Genomic DNA, 21,849 nt, shown 5'->3' on the forward strand with positions numbered 1-21,849 from the left:
AATAGCCAAGATATGGAAGAAACCTAAATCAACAGATGAATAGGTAAAGAAGATGTAGTATATATATACAATGGAATATTACTCAGCCATAGAAAAATGAAATAATGCCATTTGCAGCAACATGGATGGACCTAGAGATTATCATATACCATATATTTAAATTTGTATGCAGACAGTTCTGTTGCTTACATGATAGTGTTGTCCACAGAATGTCTTCTTATAATCAAAAGATTATTAGTCAATGATTAGCAAGAGCAAAGGGATGCTAGAGCTTCAAGGGAATGCCAGGTCAAATAGGCATAAAGGCCTATTATGGATTACAGCAAAATACATGCATAACCTCTCCACACTGTCCTCCCTAGCCGCATTCATTAAGTAGTTTCTCCAGTGAGAGGACACGGCTTTATCTCCATTCAGTCAGTAACACATTTAAATATACAGGAAACTTCATGAAAATTAGAAAAACATTTTTTAAATGGAATTCAAAGGATAACAGTAACATATCTACCATGTTGGAACTCAAAACAAAAGGAATAAAAATTACAAAGGTCATTACACACAATTTTAGCAGCACTATAAACAAAAGGAAATGAGAAATGAAAGCTTGGGCACAAATTCTGACTTCTGGATGAATTAAATGACCACAGATTTAATCATAGATGAAGCATTCATACAAAAAGGAGAAAACAATGACTATATTTTCTGATGTCATCATTTACTGGCTAATTCTCAAAGAGGTAAATTTAAACTCAGATGCAAACATACTTAATCTTGATCTCCACATAAATATTTTCTTGAGAGCAAGAAGAGAAATTAAACATGAAATGTTCAATACACGAACACCTTCTAATTTGTAAAGTTAAATCAAACTCTTGACATTGATCACCATATCAAAATTGTCTACACAAAAATCTTCCTGCCCTTTATGGAAAACAAACCAGCTAAATTATTTTAAGATATTTCTCAGGGAACAAGCTTCTCAAGTGATTGTGGGTTTCAAATCCATACTGGACTGCCAGTAATCACTCACCTCTTTCTCTTCTTAACCACACAACATAAACAAAAGAGGGTACATTTTGAAAATATTTACCACATTTTCCCCCATAACTCTGTTACCTTATGTAAGCTGCTTTATATGGTCTTTCTGGAATATTAATGTGAATCTTCTGCATTAAGATTCTTTCACTTTCAGATCTTTTTCACACAGATCAGATTAAATCCATACCTAATACAAAACTAACAAATCCACTAGAAGCATTTTCATTATTTATCCTTATAACCCAATCAGAAAAAAATCCTCAACATTCTAAGTTTAAATTAATTGCAGTCATGTAAGGAACTTATTTTTTAAATCAGAATTAATTTTTTTAAGTGACTGAGAAAATCTCTCCCTTTGTTAATCTCTCCCTTTCTTAGCTTCCTCACCATTCTTCTAGTCTATCACATTTATTATATACCTACTAGAACAAAATTGATACTAATGTCTTTTTCACTTTTGAAGATCCATCTCATGTTACTGCCTTTGTAAAATACCTACAGATCCCATAGAATGAATTTGTTAATAATTTCTCTATAATTGCAGGGCATGCTCATCTCTATTACATCTTATAATCAGGGTCACCATGTCCTTCTGTATAGGTTGGACACTACACAATTCTAGAAAGTACCATTCAATCTGCACTTGTGTGAATGGCAGGCTCTAGATGTATGACCAACAGGTGTGACCATTCCACATGAGCCCTGTCTTTTCTGGGCTTGCAATGTTTTCTTAAATATTTCTTTCTAAAAGACTACTCCCAAGATAGGTACTCATTTTCATCTTGACATTCCAATGAATACAGTACTTAGTGAACTGTTTAATGGAACACTCTCCTTTCTGCCAAATGTCCAGAATATTTAACTTCATTGATCAATTTCACTTGTACTAGCTTTGTCTAGCAATGTATCACCCCAAGCTTTGATTACTATACCAAAGTATTTCACAAAGTGTATTTTGTGCATTGTTAACATGTAGGCTATGATAAAGGGGTATTCGGTTAAATGAGTTCGGAGGTACTGCGTTGAAGAAAGTCAAAGTTTTCTTTACTGCAAGAACTTTTGTATTCTAACAATATTAAGAATCTCCAAGAAAGGATTCACTGTTTTTACCCTAAAAGGATATGTCCCATTGAGTCCATAAGGGCACATTCCTAGATTTTCATTTGGGGGGAAAAAAAGTAATCCTGTCACGTAGGTCATTGTGTTTCTTAAGCTTTGGAATGAGCAGGGATAGAGAAGTTGCTTATGCAGGGGTCAAACAGATCTACTCCAGCATGTGTTTATGCAAAAACAAAAACATAACTTCTACCTCAATTATATTACAGTAGTTCTCAGTGGTAAAAATTCAGGCCTCTATGGGGTGTTTCAGAAATGTATTAGGGTATTTTTGGTTGACTCAATGATTGGGTGTCGCTACTGGAATTTAAGGGTTAGCAGTTAGTGTATCAAGAGGTCCTATGATATATAGGACTGTCCTGAAAAATGAACACTATCTTACAGACATTGAAGTAGGTAAAAAATAGTGTTTATAAGTCAACATTTGAGCATAAAACTGAATTCTGTTTTAAATCTAAACACAATATTTTTGCATTTATGCATGATTTTACTATATATTAAGAGTTCCAGAAATGCAACTACTGAAATGAAAAGAATAGAAACTTCTGTTTGAAACTTTATCAAGTTTGCCATTACCTCAGGAAATCACAGCAACAACAACAGTACCAACTTGTGGTATTTAACATAGACCTGCACAAGTCTATTTGTGGCAGACACACTCACAGTAATTCTATGTACCTGGCTACTTCATTATAACTTCTAATGTAACCATGCCTGAGCATTTATATATTAAAATAATAATTACTGTACCTTAAATTACTTTCCTTTAATCCTTTATATTTTATTCAAGATACCAGATATTTTTGAAATTATATGTATATGTAGGTTATATTATGTTTATATTCATTTCAGGATAATAAAGGGGGCTTTATAAAACATTTGTTATTAAAAGGGGCACTGGCATATTCGGTGAGGTTATGGTGTTAAAAATGAAAAGAAAGGCTTCTATGATCAAAAGGAAGAAGGAGAGAACTTTGGGTCAGACAAGACTGAAAAATCACTAACCTAAAGATAACAAAGGCACTCTGGTTCTGAGCCTCTTTTGTATCAACTTCTATGTTTCCATACTTCTGAGGAACCATACATTTACTGTCTCAGTTTTTGCCATTTCACAGAACCCCTACTGTCCTGAACTACCCCACTAACTACTGAAAGTGATTAAAATACTTGGACCTAAAAGAAACAGTAATACACAGCCACTACTACCATAGCTCCTCACAAACCTTCTAAACTCACCAGCTTCCACAGAGATGAGGTCATCTTCATTCTCAATACTGATATAGAACTCTGTCGTATATATACCACCCTTGATTTAGTAACAGAATTTTTCAGAAACACTTACCTCAGTAGTAGTTCCAATGTCAGCAGATGGGCTACATGTGCTGGTATCTGGAGGAGCTGTGCCTATACTGCTTCTAACTGGAGAACTAGGGACAGGCCCCACCATGGACTCTGGATAAGCTGAAAAAGAACTGAGATTGCCTCTCTTCTGAATCTTATTCCAGACTTCATTCATGATATCAGTTAGCTCGTATAAGAGCTGCACCTAAGCAGAAGGGAAAAAATAAAAAGGAAAAACAAATCTTTCAACTTCTGGTCACAACTAACTAAAATATTAAATGTGAGAAAATGAAAACAAGTGCAGGGAAATAATATATGAAACAAAAATCTATCAGTGTATCACTGATCATAGTATTATATCATGACCTATAATCTGTGATATATAATTATTATATATTATATATACTGTAATTATTATATATATGATCATGACTATTTTGTCATGATACCACAATTCCGATGAGATATAGAGAAAAATAATTCATATAAAAATATACAGTAGGGCTTCCCTGGTGGCGCAGTGGTTGCGAGTCCGCCTGCCGATGCAGGGGACGCGGGTTCGTGCCCCGGTCTGGGAGGATCCCGCGCGCCGCGGAGCGGCTGGGCCCGTGAGCCATGGCCGCTGAGCCTGCGCGTCCGGAGCCTGTGCTCCGCAGCAAAAAAAAAAAAAAAAAATATATATATATATATATATATATACACACACATAATATTAAACATTTTATCATGAATTGAATTTGAGAAATATAATGAATTTATTCACACTTGTAATTTGCCATATAGTCACATTTTGATATTTTATAAGCAATTTAGCATTTCTGTGGGAAAATAATGCTAATAAAATAATGCTAATAAAACAGCTTATTATGGGACAGTAGATTTCTTTTAATATATGACTAATAGAACAACCACAAAGAAATGCCTCTTAAACAGAGGTCAGGATCAAAATTAGAAGTCAAATATATCCTAGTAAACATGATTATTTAGTTATACACGAAATAATTACCATTCTTATTTCTGAATTATTTACACATTTAAACTTTCTCTGTTTTCTGAAGAATAAATCTGAAACTGGATCTCTTGCCCAGCAAAATAAAGTAAAAAAGAAAGATATAACACAGAATAGTAAAAGGAAAATGTTACATATGAGACTGTTCTATAGATAAAGAACATAAACTATCCAACCTACTATTCCCCTCAGATTTGTCATTCCAATATTCAGAAAAAAAAATTGTTTAACTTGCGCGTTGTTTGACTAAGTTCTAAGATATTTACATAAGATTTCATAAATAAGCATTAATCATGGAATCTGTATGACAACATATTGCCATATACTGTATAAAACAAGCCTAGGGGGAAAAATGCAAACACAATGTATAAGCAAATCCACAGCTGGATACCATATTCTGCTTGCCATTAAAAAAAAAAAAAAAAAAAAAGAAAGAAAGAAATTCTCATATTTATAAGAAGTTTCAGCCCCAGGACACATCCAGATGATAAAGCTGGCTTCTTATGTGGGCAGAACAGATGCCTAAAAACAGTGTTGTCAATCCTTATTTGATATAAAACAGTATATGGGTTACAGTTTTCTCCTGCTTTTTGTGTGATGAAGTCTCAAATCTCAGGTTATAGCTCTTTTTGTTTAAAAAAAATCTAATGGCTAGAGATCCTACAAAAAAGCTCTTAGAAAAATTTTAGTTCAAATTCTTTTGTCTTTTATAATCATGACTATTTTCTAAAAAGAAACCATTTTGTTCCAAACCAAATTTTTTAAAAAGATTATTTTACTTTTTCTTAAACAATTAGAACCGACAAATAAGGAAAGCATAAACAGTTTCTAAATACTTTCAAAGGCATAAGGTTTATTTACCTAAGAGAATTGATGCCGCTTTTATTGTCGCTACTTCTGGTTTCCTTTAACCGTTACCGTTAAAAAATTGTATATGAATGTCACCAAGTACACTGTGTATTCAGCATGCCAAGCAAACACTGACATAAACTTTAAACGTATTATTATTTTCAAAGAAGAAAGTCGCTATCATAGAATCCAGACTTCACAAATTCAGAGGTTTTTAAAAATAGGGCAAAAATGCTGCAGATAAATGTTCAACTCTTATCCTTCAAGCTGTACTGAAAACCATGCCAACTAAAGCCACAATGAGCTACCACTATCTACCTATTAAGATGTCTGAAATTAAAAAGCATAACCAGACCAAGTATGAGTAAAGATGTAGAGCAGCTAAAACTCTCATTTATTCTGATGGAATGCAAAATTTAGAATACAGTTTGGCCATTTCTGAAAAAAACATCTACCTCCCATGTGAATGAGCCATTTCCTAAGTGTTTCCCCAAGAAAAATTAAAGTCAATGTCCACACAAAGACCTATATAAAAATGTTCATAGACGTTTTATTTGTAATAGTCTAAAACTGGAAAAAATCTCAAATGCTAACCAATAAGTTAACCAACAATACAACAGAATACTTAGCAATAAAAAGAAATAAATTATAGATTCATGCAAAACCAAGGATTAACCTCAAAATTATTATGCTTGAATCAAGGAAGCTAGGCAAGAGAGAGAGAGAGAGAACACAAACTGTATGATTCCATTTATACAGAATACTAGCAAATGAAAATTAATCAATAATGACAGTATCAGTGATTGCCTGGGATTGGGGGAGGAGTAAAAGGGAGGATTATAAAGGGGCACAAAGAAACTTTTGAGGATGATGGATTAATGCATTATCTTGATTGTGAAGATGATTTCATGGGTATACATAGTCAAACCTTATCAAATTAGATAATCTAAACATGTGCAGTTTATTGTATTTATGTCAACCCCAATAAAAGTTTTTTAAAAGATCTCTAAAAATGAGCACCACGTGAGGCAGCTTTATATGGGTTATGTAAGAAGGTGATTGAATATCAATAATATTTTGCATATCAAATACTAATTTGATATGCAAGATATTAAATATTTAAAAAGTAACATTTTATTGTTGAAAAATTAACTGCACATATATTTTCTCATTTAATCTTATAACCAGTCAGAAAGAAGACTTAATTGGACTGGAGAGGCTGAGACAAACCTCAAGGAAATACATTCTTGAAGGATAGATAGGATTTAAGTGGGTGCAAAAAGCCATTCCAGTCATAAGAATACCAAGAGCAATAGCCAAGTGCAGGAAATGAACAAGACATGACATAGGGGCCATGACAAGTTTTGCAGCGTATTAGGAGAGTCAGATAGAAGAGTAAATAGAAAGGTAGACATGAAGAAGAAGAAGCATGGATATACAATGTCAATGGAAACCAAGCAGGAACGGAACTTCAACAAGCAATTACTGATCCATGTTGAACAAAAAAGAGCTGTAAGTGAATATGAATTTAGAAAGGCTATTTCATTTGGCACGCAGGTTGTTACTAATCATTAAAATTTAGTTTCAAAAGAAAGAGTTTCTGCCAAAAACAAAAACATCCTTTTCATACAGAGCATTACACTTAGTCTACTTTTGTTTAAAAGATAAAAATAAAAATCAGGAGCTCAGAGAAATTAAAAATGGGTGATTTGTGTAAGAATACAAATCCAGTTTTGTCCAAACTGAATGCTTGTGTTCTTAGACAGTAATGCCAAATTCCATTAGCTTGGTGAAAACTGAACTTACAGCAATAAAAACTATGACAAAATGGATAGGAAAGGAGCATAAAACCCATTATTTCTCTAGTTTTACAACTTAAAACCCAAAATGCAAAGATAGTTGTATGTTTCTGGGAATGCCTTACAGGTAGACAAAATGTATCAATTTATTGGTAGAGGGAAAATTGAAATTTTATTTATTAAAGAAGATTCTATATTAAAGAGAATTCATTTAATTTTGGAATGAACACAATTTTTAAGGTCTGAGAGACTAGTGCCTAAAGACATTAAAGGGAATTGGGTAACTTTAGTAAAACACTTAAGATAAAAGGCAAGGTTGGTGGAAATCACTCCGAGGAACAAATTCTCTGAATATTCAACCAGGTTAAATATTTACAGTGTCTAAGGCTTTTAATGGCCGTGAGTTCCAGGAACTGACACAGCGATTTAGGTCTCTGTAGTTGATACAGAGATCTACAACAGTGTCAGACATGACAATAAATTTGGTCTAGGCCTGCCCTACATATAGAGCTCGCACTATATTTTAGAGTATATAAACTACTTGAGGGCTCTGAGCAATAATGAACCAAATTAATTACTGTACAAGTGCAAACACTTCTGACGTCACTCTAACTAATAAACAAAAGAATGGTACTGAAGTAGGAATTACTTGAATGGAATCAAGAAGCTTATACACTGGCTATAATCCAAAGTTCATAAAGCTTCTGACAGTGTATGTGAAATTTAGTGGGCATATACAATGTTCTGGGGAAAAGGCTTTTATAACATTATCAAAGAAGTCCATGGCACAAAAAAGAATAAGAAGTACTTCACAAAAAACACAAATAAGAAACAAAAAAACCCCCCAGATTAATCAGTGAGAAACCACTCACAAGAAAGAGGTTTATTTTGGGTCATTAATCTTAAAAGGAAAAATAAAAATAGTAAAAGAAATTTTAGGAACTTATATGCATATGGATATTTGGAATTTAGGGCCCACGATACACTTTATAAGGCAGGACACCCAGAAAATAAAAAGAGACATATAGATATATTTCACTAAGAAAGATTAAACGTTTTTGGCCAAAGATGCCATAAAGTTTAAAGGCAAATAACTGCATTACAGATACAGGGTTTGTATTTATAGAATATAAGGGAGGCTCTTCAAATTGCTAAGAAATTTAATAGAAAAATTAAGTAAATGATATGAAATATCAACCATAAAAGAGAAAATTAACTGGCCAATAAACACTGAAAAATCTGTTCATCCTTATTAATAATCAGGAAAATACAAATTAGCGTAAACAACATGAACTGTCAATTCACAAAAGAGCCAACTCAACGGCCAATAAACATTTGAAAAGTTGCTCAAACACCTGGTTTCATTTCCCTTCAGCATGAAGGATTTCCTTTAGGATTTCTTGTAGTGCAGTCCTACTGGTGATAGATTCTTTCATACGAAAAATGTCTTTATTTTGCCTTCATTCATAAATGTTATATATTTCTTTACTTAGAATTTTGGGTTGAGAGGCTTTTATTTTTCTTAATTTTCACGATTTAAAGATGTTGTTCTTTTGATCACTACAGTTTCTTATGAGAAGTAAGCTAACAAAATCTTGGTTCTCTTTCATGTAATGTGTCATTTTTTTTCTCATGGTACCTTCAAGATATGCTCTTTATCCGTAGCTTTCAACAGTTGGATTATGATGTGTGTAGGCATGGCCTTCTTCATGTATTTATCTTATTAATCTTTCTCCCCTCATTTCTGGCCTACATGTAGCACTCAATAAATATCTGCTGAATTCACTTAGGAAAAAAAAAAATCAAGTCATCCTTTGTAATTTTGACAGAATCCAGAGGGAGTCTGGAAGCACAGGCTAAAGCAACCACTCACAAAAAAGAGGTTTATTTGGAGTCTCATGTTTTACCATTAAAATTTAGGTTAATCTGGCACACAAGGATATAAAAGAGTACTTACTCCTTACTTTTTTTTTTTTTGAGTACATGTTGATTCTTCAAAGTGCTATATTGTTTTGTGACTTCCTGTCCCTTCAGGAATACCGCCACATTCCACCAGGGATATTCATACCAATTTACATAGAGGATCTCACATTTTATATCAGAGTCAATCTAAACTAACAAAATGACATTCATATACCATTTGAGAGTTTGCAAAGTATTTTCATAACTATCTCACTTAAACTTCCCAACAACCTGGTGATCAACTTTGGATATAGCAGTTGCTAACAATTTTACAGAAGTTGGTTTATCAGGACTTATCAAGAAGATAAAGTAGAATTAAGTGAATAAATAAAATTCATTACACTTTGGGTGCAAAGGGATTCTCAGGGCATGAGGTTCATTCAGTCTTGGTTTAATTCTCAGGCAAGAAGAAAAAAAAAAAGGCCCTTAGTATTTGGGGAGCAGCAGCAAGGAGCCCGTGTGAGTCAAGTGATCAAGGAAAGGACAAAAGGAAGGAGCAGACATAAGAAGGTAATACCAGGCCAAACATAAGTTCTATTTATGTGATGACTTGGCTTAGAACTGGTTTATATTTAAAAAACAACAACAAAACCTGAGCTTAGTTCTAAATACGGTGAATATCTAAAGAAGATATCCCAGAGCTCTAGTTTTGAGCCACAGTCCTACATTTAGTAAGACTCCACAGAAATCACCATACTACTGAGTATCTCAAAGTAAAAGAAAAAAATTTTTTTAAAGATTAATAGGGCTTCCCTGGTGGCGCAGTGGTTGCGCGTCCGCCTGCCGATGCAGGGGAACCGGGTTCGCGCCCCGGTCTGGGAGGATCCCACGTGCCGCGGAGCGGGTGGGCTCGTGGGCCATGGCCGCTGGGCCTGCGCGTCCGGAGCCTGTGCTCCGCGATGGGAGAGGCCACAGCAGAGGGAGGCCCGCATACCACCAAAAAAAAAGATTAATAATAGTGGAGTCCCAGGCTAAAACCATAATGGGAACAGAATTTATTCTCAGCTGGGATAGCTATGGATAACCAGAACATGTGGAGTAGGACAATCCTCCCAAGGCTATAATGACGCCTAAAATAAGTGTCTACAATATAAGGTCTCTGGTAGATAACTCCAAGTAGTAGTTAGCTGTCTATTATATAGGGACTGAGCTACTACTAAATATAAACTATGAATAAAAAATTTTTTCTTATTATCTTCAAAAGTTTCTTCATATCCCTTTGTAGTCTATCCTTCCTACCACCCCCTTCTCCTTCCCTCTCCCTGCCCTGCCTCCAGGCAACCAGGAACCTACTTTCTGTCACAATGTAGTAGTTTACACATTATAAACATTTTATATAAATGGAATTATACAGTAAGTACTCTTTTTTGGTCTGGCTTCCTTCACTCAGTGTAATGACTGCAATATTTTTTCATGATCTTGCATTTTATCAATAACTCAGTCTTTTTTATGGCTGAATAGTATTACATTGTATGGATAAGCCATAATTTGTTTAATTTGTTAAATTCACTTACTGATGAACATTTGGATTATGTTTAGTTTTTGGCTATACAAATAAAGCTGTTAAATACATCCATGTAAAAGTCTCTGAGTGGATATACATTTTTGTTTCCCTGAAGAAATACTTGGGGAAGAATGGCTGGGTCGTATGGTTTTTTGTTTTTTTCCCCCCTCCAGGAACTTCAAAGTTGTTTCCAAAGTTGTTATGTAATTTTTACATTCCCATCAGTAGTATACAGAGTTCTAGTTGGTTCATAATACTCCATCTTTTAAATTATAGCCAATCCAATAGGTATGTAGTGGTATGTCTTCATGTTTTATTTTGTTTTTTCCTGATGAATAATGATGTTGAGTATTTTTTCATGTGTTTACTGACCAGTCACACATCTTGTGTGGTTCTAATCTTTTCCCCGTTATTTGTATTCATGTTATTTTATTTATTGTTCTTTGTCTTCATGTTACCAAGTAGAAAAGGATTCCATAAATATTCTGGTAACAGTTTGATAAATGTGTTGCTAATACTTTTCCCAAGTGTCTGGCTTTCTGCTATCTTAACGTGTCTTTTGAGGAGAAAATGTTTTTAAACTTAATTATGCCCAATATCTAGATCAACTTGAGGACAGCTGCCATCTTAACAATATTGAATCTTCTAATCTATGAACAGGTATCTCGCTCCAGTTAGATGTTCAAGTTCTCTCAGCAGTGTTTTGTGGTTTTCAGGGTAGAGGTCTTGGACATCTTTTGTTAGACTCATTTGTGTATGTTTGTTGGCACCAATATAAATGGAACTGATTCATTCCATTTTCTAGTTGTTAGCTGCTAGTAAAGAAAAATACAACTGGTTTTTATATATTTATCTTGTCTCCTACAACCATAATAAATTTATTAGTTCTAGTAATAGTTTCTTAATTCCTCCAGTAACTTCTGTAAAATATTTGATCATATGAAAATAGGGAGAGTTTTACTTCTTTTCTCATCTTTGTGTCTTTTTTTTTTTTTTTTTTTTTTTTTTTTTTTGCGGTACGCCTGCCTCTCACTGTTGTGGCCCCTCCCGTTGCGGAGCACAGGCTCCGGACGCACAGGCTCAGCGGCCATGGCTCACGGGCCCAGCCGCTCTGCGGCATGTGGGATCTTCCCAGACCAGGGCACAAACCCTTCCAAAGTTGTTATGTAATTTTTACATTCCCATCAGTAGTATACAGAGTTCTAGTTGGTTCATAATACTCCATCTTTTAAATTATAGCCAATCCAATAGGTATGTAGTGGTATGTCTTCATGTTTTATTTTGTTTTTTCCTGATGAATAATGATGTTGAGTATTTTTTCATGTGTTTACTGACCAGTCACACATCTTGTGTGGTTCTAATCTTTTCCCCGTTATTTGTATTCATGTTATTTTATTTATTGTTCTTTGTCTTCATGTTACCAAGTAGAAAAGGATTCCATAAATATTCTGGTAACAGTTTGATAAATGTGTTGCTAATACTTTTCCCAAGTGTCTGGCTTTCTGCTATCTTAACGTGTCTTTTGAGGAGAAAATGTTTTTAAACTTAATTATGCCCAATATCTAGATCAACTTGAGGACAGCTGCCATCTTAACAATATTGAATCTTCTAATCTATGAACAGGTATCTCGCTCCAGTTAGATGTTCAAGTTCTCTCAGCAGTGTTTTGTGGTTTTCAGGGTAGAGGTCTTGGACATCTTTTGTTAGACTCATTTGTGTATGTTTGTTGGCACCAATATAAATGGAACTGATTCATTCCATTTTCTAGTTGTTAGCTGCTAGTAAAGAAAAATACAACTGGTTTTTATATATTTATCTTGTCTCCTACAACCATAATAAATTTATTAGTTCTAGTAATAGTTTCTTAATTCCTCCAGTAACTTCTGTAAAATATTTGATCATATGAAAATAGGGAGAGTTTTACTTCTTTTCTCATCTTTGTGTCTTTTTTTTTTTTTTTTTTTTTTTTTTTTTTTGCGGTACGCCTGCCTCTCACTGTTGTGGCCCCTCCCGTTGCGGAGCACAGGCTCCGGACGCACAGGCTCAGCGGCCATGGCTCACGGGCCCAGCCGCTCTGCGGCATGTGGGATCTTCCCAGACCAGGGCACAAACCCGTGTCACCTGCATTGGCAGGTGGACTCTCAACCACTGCGCCACCAGGGAAGCCCTATCTTTGTGTCTTTTATTTCTTTTGCTTGGTTAATTGCAATGGCTAAGATGGCCAGTATGACAAAGAACAGGTGATAGAAGGAGGCATTCTGGGCTTTTTCTTGATCTTAGTGGGAAACAGTTCAATATCTTACAATTAAGTGTGATATCTGGTTTCTCAGATATGAGTTATTATTTAATGTCCAGATAGTTAAAGTTTTCCTAGTTAATTTATTATTGATTTCTAATATAATTTGACTATGGTTAGATAATATACTTTACTAATTTTAATTCTCTTAATATAATGAGACCATGTACACCTGAAAAAAATGTGCATTCCATGGTTGTTGAATATAGTTTTCTATAAATGTCAATTAGGTCAAGGTGAGTTCACAGTATTTTTCATATCTTCTATATCTCCAATTATTTATTTTTCATCTAGTTGTTTTACAACCACTGACAGAGATGGTATAAAAATTTCCTAACATGATTGAATAGAATTACCTATTTTTTCCTTTAATTCTGTCCATTTTTCTTTCATGTCCTTCTTTATCTCTGGTAATACTTTTTCTTTTTGTCTATTTTATTTGATATTAAAATAAATAAGTCCATCCTTCTTATGCTGTTTGTATGGTGTATTTTTTCCTATGCATTTATTTATATATATTGTTTCTTTATATTTTAAGTGTTTCTCTTTTAGGCAATGTATGTAGAGTCTTGCTTTATTCCTACCCTAATAGGAGCAGTTGGACCAGGGGTCAGCAGACTTTCTGTAAATGGTCAGATAGTAAATATTCTAGACTTTGTGAGCTACATAGTGTTCTCCCTTGCTGTTACTTAATTCTGTGGTTGTAGCATGATGGCAACCTTACACAATATGTGAAAAAAAGGGTGTGGCCAAATTTATCTGCAGGCCTTAGTTTGCTGCATTCTGGTCTAAACACTCCCAGTTAGGATCATAACATTTAATGTAATTCTTGCTAAGGCAGGATCAGCCCTACAATTTTATTTTTTGTTTTGCTTCCATCCTCTGTTTTATGTAACTCTGTTACCACTTCTTCACTTCTTTAGATTATCTGAATACTTCTTAGTATTTCATTTTAATTCATATATTGGCATTTTGGTTATATCTCTTTGTATTTCTGCTTTTTTTTTTTAGTGGTTATTCTAGGAAATTATAATATATGTAGAAAAACTTTCAGTCTACTTTTAAATTTATACTGTACCACTTCATGAGATATTTAGAAATCTGACAACCACTAGGTCCCCTTAGCCCATCCAGCACTAACATTGATGATGAAGTCGTCTTTTTTTTTTTTTTTTTTTTTTTTTTTGGCTGTGTTGGGTTTTCATTGCTGCTCACGGGCTTTCTCTAGTTGCGGTGAGCTACTCTTCCTTGTGGTGTGCGGGCTTCTCATTGCGGTGGCTTCTCTTGTTGTGGAGCACCGGCTCTACATGGGCTTCAACAGTTGTGGCACATGGGCTCAGTAGTTGTGGCTCGCAGGCTACAGAGCACAGGCTCAGCAGCTGTGGCACATGGGCTTAGTTGCTCCACAGCATGTGGGATCTTCCTGGACCAGGGCTCGAACCCGTGTCCCCTGCATTGGCAGGAGGACTCTTAACCACTGCGCCACCAGGGAAGTCCCAAGTTGTCTTGTATATTAAATCCACATATATTGAAAGGTCTAGCAGACAGTGTTACTCATTTTGCTTTCCACAGTCATATATTTTTTTTAAATAGCTTAAAAAAAAGATTTATCAAGCTATTTATCATTTCTGTTGGTTTTCCTTTATTTCTGAAGATCCAAGTTTTCATTTGGTACCACTTTTAACCTGTAGAACTTCCTTCAGTATTTCTTGTAAAGTAGAGGTGCTGGTGACAATTTTCCTAGTTTTCTTTCATCTACAGTGTCTTTATTTCACTTTAATTTCTGTGAGACATGCACACTGTCTTGACAGTGTTTTTCTGTTAGCATTTTAAAGATATTGTTCTAATGTCTTCTGTCCTCTGTGGGTTTTTTGGTTTGTTTTTTTAAATATTTATTTATTTATTTACTTGGCTGCGCTGGGCCTTAGTTGCAGCAAGCAGAATCTTCATTGCCACGTGCAGGATCTTCGCTGTCACATGCGGGATCTTTAGTTGCAGCATGCAGGATCTAGTTACCTGTCCAGGGATTGAACCTGGGCCCCCTACACTGGGAGCTCAGAGTCTTAACTGCTGGACCACCAGGGAAGTCCCATGTCCTCTATGGTTTTTAATGAGAAATCGGCACTCATTCAAATTAAACCATATATAATGTATCTTCTTGCAGCTGCTTTCAAGATTTAAAAAAAATTTATCCTTGGTTCTTAGTATTTTAATCACAATGTGTCCAAGATAAACATGCTTGGGACTGGGTAAACTTCATGAATATGTAAAGGCCTATCTCTTTCTGCAAATTTGGGAATTTTGTACAATTATTTGTTAATATTTTTCTGGCCCCAGCTTTTTCTCCTTATCTTCTGGAATTCCAATTACACATATATTCGAACATTCTGTCCCACAACCACTGAAGATTCGATCCTATTTTTAATATCTTTTCTTTTCTGTTTTCCAAATTCAGTAATTTCTATGCACAATGTTCAAGTTCAATGACTCTTCTGTCACGTGCAGGTCACCTCTAAGCCCATACGGTATGGTTTTTTCTTTCAGGTATTGTATTTCCAATTCTCAAATTCCATTTGATTGTTTTTATACTTTACTTCTCCACTGAGAATTCTTACATTTTTCATTCAGTGTTGCTTTCCTTTACACCTCACAAAAAAAATTTATAATAGCTGTTTTAAAGTCTTTTTGCAATTCAATTATTTAAAAAACAAATTGGGAACATTCATTTATGTTGTTAGTTTTTGCTTTTTTTTCCCCCAGAGTATATAGAAATAATCAGTGGGACTGATGGGCTGAGATGGGCTTCTGTTGCTATGATAGAACTAAATCTATTTTTTCCCTTTTAACAGCTTCTGTGATAAAGGATCTAAAGAAGGTGAATCTGTTTCTCTATAATCTGTTTGCTAGAGCTGCCATATAAAAGTGCCATAAACTGGGTGGCTTAAAGCAACAGAAATTTATAGTTTCATGGTTCTGGAGATTAGAGAGTCCCTACTCAAGGTAATAGCAGGGCCATGCTCTGGAACTCAGAAGAATCCTTCGTTGCCTCTGGTTCTTCTTCTGGTGGTAGCCAGCAATCCTTGTGTTCTTTGGCTTGCAGCTGGATCAGTCCAATCTCTGCCTCCATTCACATGGCAATCTCCTTGCATATCTTCACATCAACTTCCCTCTGTGACTGTCTACTTCCAAATTTCCCTTTTTATAAGGATATCAGTCACACTGGATGAGGGCTCACCCTAATGAATTCATTTTAACTTGATTACCTCTGTAATAATCCTATTAACAGATAAGGTCACATGATGAGATACTACAAGTTAGGAATTCAACATATCTTTTGTCAGAGACACAATTCAACCGACAACAGTTTTCCTTCCTGTAGGAAATGCATTTCAACAACCATCAGCAGTAGCATTCAAAAAATAATCTAAGAGGAGATAAGTTATTTCATAATTATTCTCTTCTATACTACTATGGGTCATAATAGAATGGCAAATGGCCATTAATCTGGAATATTTACTATTGTTCAAAGAATTTACTATTGATTATAAAAGAAATTACTTTCATAATGGTGGATAAGCTATTAGTTTAGTATAACTGCCTCATCATAATTCTAACTATATGTATTTTTTTTAATAAGGCCATCACCAAGATTAAATTAGCAGGTCCGATCTTTTCTAAATGCACAAATATATATGAAAGTTAAACCAAACTGTAGAGTATACAGTAGGTGGAGCAAGGCAGAGAGAAGAGGGGAAAGAAGGAGGATGGTTTCAGTAAGGAGGCTCTATAACATATGAATAATATTTGAACCCACTTAAAAAAACACACTTTAAAAACTAGTCTGTCACCACTAATGCTGGAATAAACAAAGATTTATCGACATTGACCTAACAGATCCAATAAAACTCTAAAAAGTATTGTTTTAAAAATATAATTTCAAATACTATTCAATGTTGATAATCTGTGTAGAAAATATACAAGAGTCTGCTTGAGGTCAAAGAAACAAGTATTAAATTATATGTAATTAATAATTTGTACAAACCCAGGAGATCTGAATTGATACTAAATTATAAAACTATAGAATATAACATGTTTGGCCTATACCAACTGGAATGTTAAAGGATTAACAAAATGCCTTTTTAAAATAGTAAACAGTGCTTTTTTTAAAAAAAATACTACACGTTGAGCAAAAGAAGTTTTGAGTGAGAATCTGATCGGAAATTATATTTGATCACTTCAATAGACTCTTCCAGTCTGACAGTAAAGTAGTTCTTCACCGTTTAAAAAACTACATCTGCAACTGATTTCATTCCATCAGCCAAAAGATGCATTTATGCTGTCACCATTACATTTTCAGAAGAGTTTGAATTACAAAACTTGAGAGAACTTCAAAGCAATACTTAATCTAACCATTCTGATCTTGATGGCCCTGTTAAAAATAATTTAAGACACTTAATAGAAGAGAAACCCTTCAACAAAATGAGTAACAATTGTTCTTAAATCACATTATTTTAAATTTCCTTTCATAAATCAAATGTACCAACCTGGGGGTTTGAGCATTTTATCTCAAGTGACTCTAGGTCAACATGCAGACAAACAACAAATGAATGCCTCGCATCAGGTCCTGTAGTGAGTAGTTTCTGAGATGTAACAGCTAGAGTAGAGGTACAACCCATAGGTTCCACTAGGCAAAGTGTCACTTGTTTTCCAAAAAGGGTGTATATGCTGAAATGATGCAAGCTGATTGTCCAAGGAAAGGCATCACCTGATAATGGGGACAAAAGGGGGTAAGGAGGCACACAAACAAAAATATAGTTAATTGTCACTTGACAGTAAGGTATCTACTGTTAATATTTGAAATATAAAATGGTTAATATGGCGTCATAAATAGCGTATACTGTATCCCAGAGACCAACATGTTAAACAGTTTACATGTTATATAAGGGTTACCTTTTAAAAATGTTTATATTTGTATTTATTATAACATAATACTATATCAATAATTATGTACATTATAAAACATACAAAAGTAGAAATTAAGGAAATGAGATAAAAATATAAATACAAGTTCTAACTTTTTCTTCCCTCACCCTTGTACTAGTGGGTGGTACAGTGCAACTGCTGGGATGTATGCATTATACCTTGGAGACCACAGAGAATGTGTTAAATTAGGAAAATTAGGAAAATGAACTAAAGGTGACCACAGATCTGACTGCAGAATAAAAAAAGAATAAACAATTTACTGTGGTCTGTTGGACCATATGCATCAGAGTCATATGGGTGCTGATATAAAATACAGATTCCTGGTTTCTACTTCAGACCTACTTAATCAGAAATCTCTGATGGTTAAGACCCAGGACGCACGTACATATCTTCAGTTGGTGATTCTTATATATGTTATTTTTAAATCAAGTATATTTTATTTAAAAATAAAAGTACTCATACATTTCAGAATTAAAAGCAAAATTTCTTTCATTGTTTTAAAATTTTTTCTTTTATTAATTTACGAGAGAAAAAATTGTTAATATAAATTTATGAGATAAAATTATCTTTTTTTTATTGTGGCTATAGATAAAATACTTTGTGAAATAGCATTAAAAGTGTACGCAATATTAAAACATTCGTAAATATTCATTACTGGGATGCCAATTTGATGGAAAATATGTTCCTATGACTTGTATTTTTGACTTTGCAATTCTACTAGCACTTGATAGTATAATACAGACTTCTTTTTAAGTATCTAGATTATTTTAAAACAAATTGAAAATATTTATCTTTTAATTAGAGAGGTTCTAGTGTCTCACTGAAAATAACTTAGAAAATATAATATATAAAGAAAAAAATCAAAACCAGTCATAATTCACCTTCCATCTTGCTACTCCCAGGATAATGCACTATTACCATTGTTATTATTTTTCCTTCAAGTCTTTTTTTTTTTCCCCCTCTACTGTTGGACATGCTCTCAGAGAGTTGGAACCAGATCACACACATCGTACTATTAGGTTCATATTATTTTTTAGTAAGGAAAAAAATACCAAGTGAATAACTAAGTAGATCATGCTATAAACATATATACTAAAGGAACAGAAATAAGTATTTGAATTGTGAATGGTGATACTCAGGGGATGCTACAAGATAGATTCTCATATGTTTGAACATTCAAAATGTCTTGATCAAGTAGTTAATAAAATTAAAATTAGAAACTTTGAAATTGAGACCTGGATAATAAAATAAATCTAGCTACATAGCAGTCCACAACAACTTGACTGGAAACAATGGAAACTGCATAATAATATGTGGTCAGCACCGTGGTACTCTGCCTGTCTTAAGACTTAAAATATTTTGCCCCCAGGAAAGAATGACAAACTTTAAATCATCTGTAACTAATTCTGAAATTATTTTAAAACCTACACAAAGTTCCATGCTATTTACAAAATAAAGGCTTTGCCAAATTTGTCTTAAAATACTTTGGAATGATTTCAGGTTACATATTTTAAAATCTGTAGCGAGCTATACATAGTCTTTCAAATTTTATGTTATCCAAGAAATGTTAAATGGTGATTATGTTGGGTAAAAAGCACCACATTTAAATTCATGAAATAGAAAAAAAGAATTCCAAATGACATTGGTACTATCTCAGATATGTGTCTCTGCTTCTTCTTTGGAATCAGACCATAACCTGAAATTGGGTATACCATATTCTAAGTCTTAAACAGAACCTTTTAAGGTAATATTTTACATCCATTTATTTAACAAGCAGATCATCTATTTTTAAAAGTACACGCTATCTAGAAGAGCTTATCATGTAATGACAAACATTCCCACAATTAATCACTGTGAAAAAAATTATCAAAACATAACACATCATTACCTGCACACCTATTCCTTTTACACACACACACACACACATACACACACACACCAAAATAAAAAGCACCTCATCTATTTACAACACTGGCAATATACTGTTCTGAGGACTCTGTAAAATATGCTCAGATATCCATGACGGACCAGGATCATGTACTATTCTGAGACCTTCAAGACTAGTATTTTAACTTTAATTAGAAAGTGCTAAGGCTATAAAATGAGTCTTTCATTTTAGAAAAATTATTTATTGCTGGCAGAATTCAGAAATAGTCAAATTGTCTAAAGAACAAGAAAAAAATAAAAGCAAAGCAGGAAGATTGAAAATTCCATTTCTGTGTGAAATAGTGAAACCTGTATACTATTAACAGAGAAAAGAATACCAATAAATTAATTCTCAAAAAATGATAAGCAAACACGAATGAACTTCAGATGAATTAATGTAAAAGAAAGTGAATATGGCAAAGCTCTGAGACAAAATGAATCAATAAAATTCAGCGTGAGACTATGTGATACATGTGTCAACAGTGGGGGAGAGGGACCCTGATCATAGAACACCTAATTTACAGTCTTCAATACTGGTGGGCAGGGATCAATATTCTGTAAAGAGAATTGGTCTTTCCCTTCCTAAAGATGCTGTGCTTTATTATAGGAAAAAGTACATATACTTTGCACCAAGGTAAATCACCTTACAAAGATCAATATGGAAAATGAAGAAAGAAAACTGTTCAAAATTAGAGATACTCCCCCTCAGTTTTCTTTCTTTCATAACCTTAGTCATTACGTGTCTTTAGAAACAAACAAAAAGGTGTCTTTCCTCTTCTCCTTAACTTTTTTCCCTATGTCCCACAATCCAGTATGTCTCAGGCAGGTTTTTATTTCAAATATGAAATAGTGTAATCAGGAATATTTTACTGCTAATTGTGACGGTTAACAATTTGGAAACAGATGCAGTGTATTCTACAAACATAAATGAGCCAAAAGTGCTGACACTGTTTCCCCAAACCACTTGGCACTAAACTGATTTACAGACAGTTGAGATAAAGGGTTTCTTTAATTCTACATGATATTAATTTAAGCAGTGGGAATGTTTGAGGAATGAAGGCATTAAAAAAGATATAAAGCATAATCAATTCTCCTGGCAGAGGAGAACTGCTGAAATGCCTGGAAGAGAAGGAAATGAAAATGAGCAACATATAGTTTTATTTGCTCTGTAACCAAATTTCTACTTTGGAAGAAAATACTGCTTTGTATTAGGAAATGTAAAATGTATTGCATGTATAAAATAATATAAATATAAATTAAAAATATATTAAATTTATATAAACATATAAAATTTACATTGAAAAATATTATTATTAAATCATGATAAAATAGATAATTCATTTCAAATTTGTGAAATATTTTCTTCATACCTAGAAACCCAAGCATTCAGTGCTTGATTCACTTTTTTAATCCTTCCATAGGCCTTTGTGCATATATAAATGTTTATAAACTCAGCATGTATTAAAAAAAAACGGGGGGTGGGGTGGTCCCTGGTGGCGCAGTGGTTAAGAATTCGCCTTCCAATGCAGGGGAGACAGGTTTGAGCCCTGGTCCAGAAAGATCCAACATGCCGCGGAGCAACTAAGCCCGTGCGCCACATCTACTGAGCCTGTGCTCTAGAGCACACGAGCCACAACTACTGAAGCCCGCGCACCTAGAGCCTGTGCTCCACAACGAGAAGCCTCCGCGATGAGAAGCCCGCACACCGCAACGAAGAGTAGCCCCTGCTCGCGGCAACTAGAAAAGCCCGCGCGCAGCAACGAAGACCCAACGCAGCCAAAAATAAATTAAATAAATAAATTTATTTTTAAGAAAAAGCATTCAGTGCTAACTAGTATTGACGTCTGAAAATTATTACTGGTTTAATCATAACTTAATCATCAAATTTTCATTACTGTATAAAGAAATATAATACTGTTTTTTAAGATTCCTTAAAACTTATGATTGCAAATATAAACAATGCAAAACCAGAACAATTATTGCTTTTAAAACTAAAAGTAACCGCAAAGACTAGTGCTGTCCTTCA

At 34.1% G+C, this 21,849-nt stretch overlaps 1 protein-coding gene across 13 annotated transcripts in view; it reads right to left on the reverse strand.

The window, feature by feature from the left end:
* The window catches only part of VPS13B (vacuolar protein sorting 13 homolog B), an 802,500-nt gene that overhangs the window by 394,241 nt on the left and 386,410 nt on the right, over positions 1 to 21,849 (reverse strand). For all 13 annotated transcript variants that reach the window (XM_028500192.2, XM_028500193.2, XM_024115869.3 and 10 more), the window contains exons 24-25: positions 17,459 to 17,679; positions 3,497 to 3,700 (exon numbers count right to left, since the gene is read on the reverse strand). In XM_028500192.2, the coding sequence (XP_028355993.1) occupies positions 3,497 to 3,700; positions 17,459 to 17,679 (425 nt within the window). The remainder of the gene's footprint in view (positions 1 to 3,496; positions 3,701 to 17,458; positions 17,680 to 21,849) is intronic.

Source organism: Physeter macrocephalus, chromosome 15 (genome assembly GCF_002837175.3).
Source record: "Physeter macrocephalus isolate SW-GA chromosome 15, ASM283717v5, whole genome shotgun sequence".
Lineage (NCBI taxonomy): Eukaryota > Metazoa > Chordata > Mammalia > Artiodactyla > Physeteridae > Physeter > Physeter macrocephalus.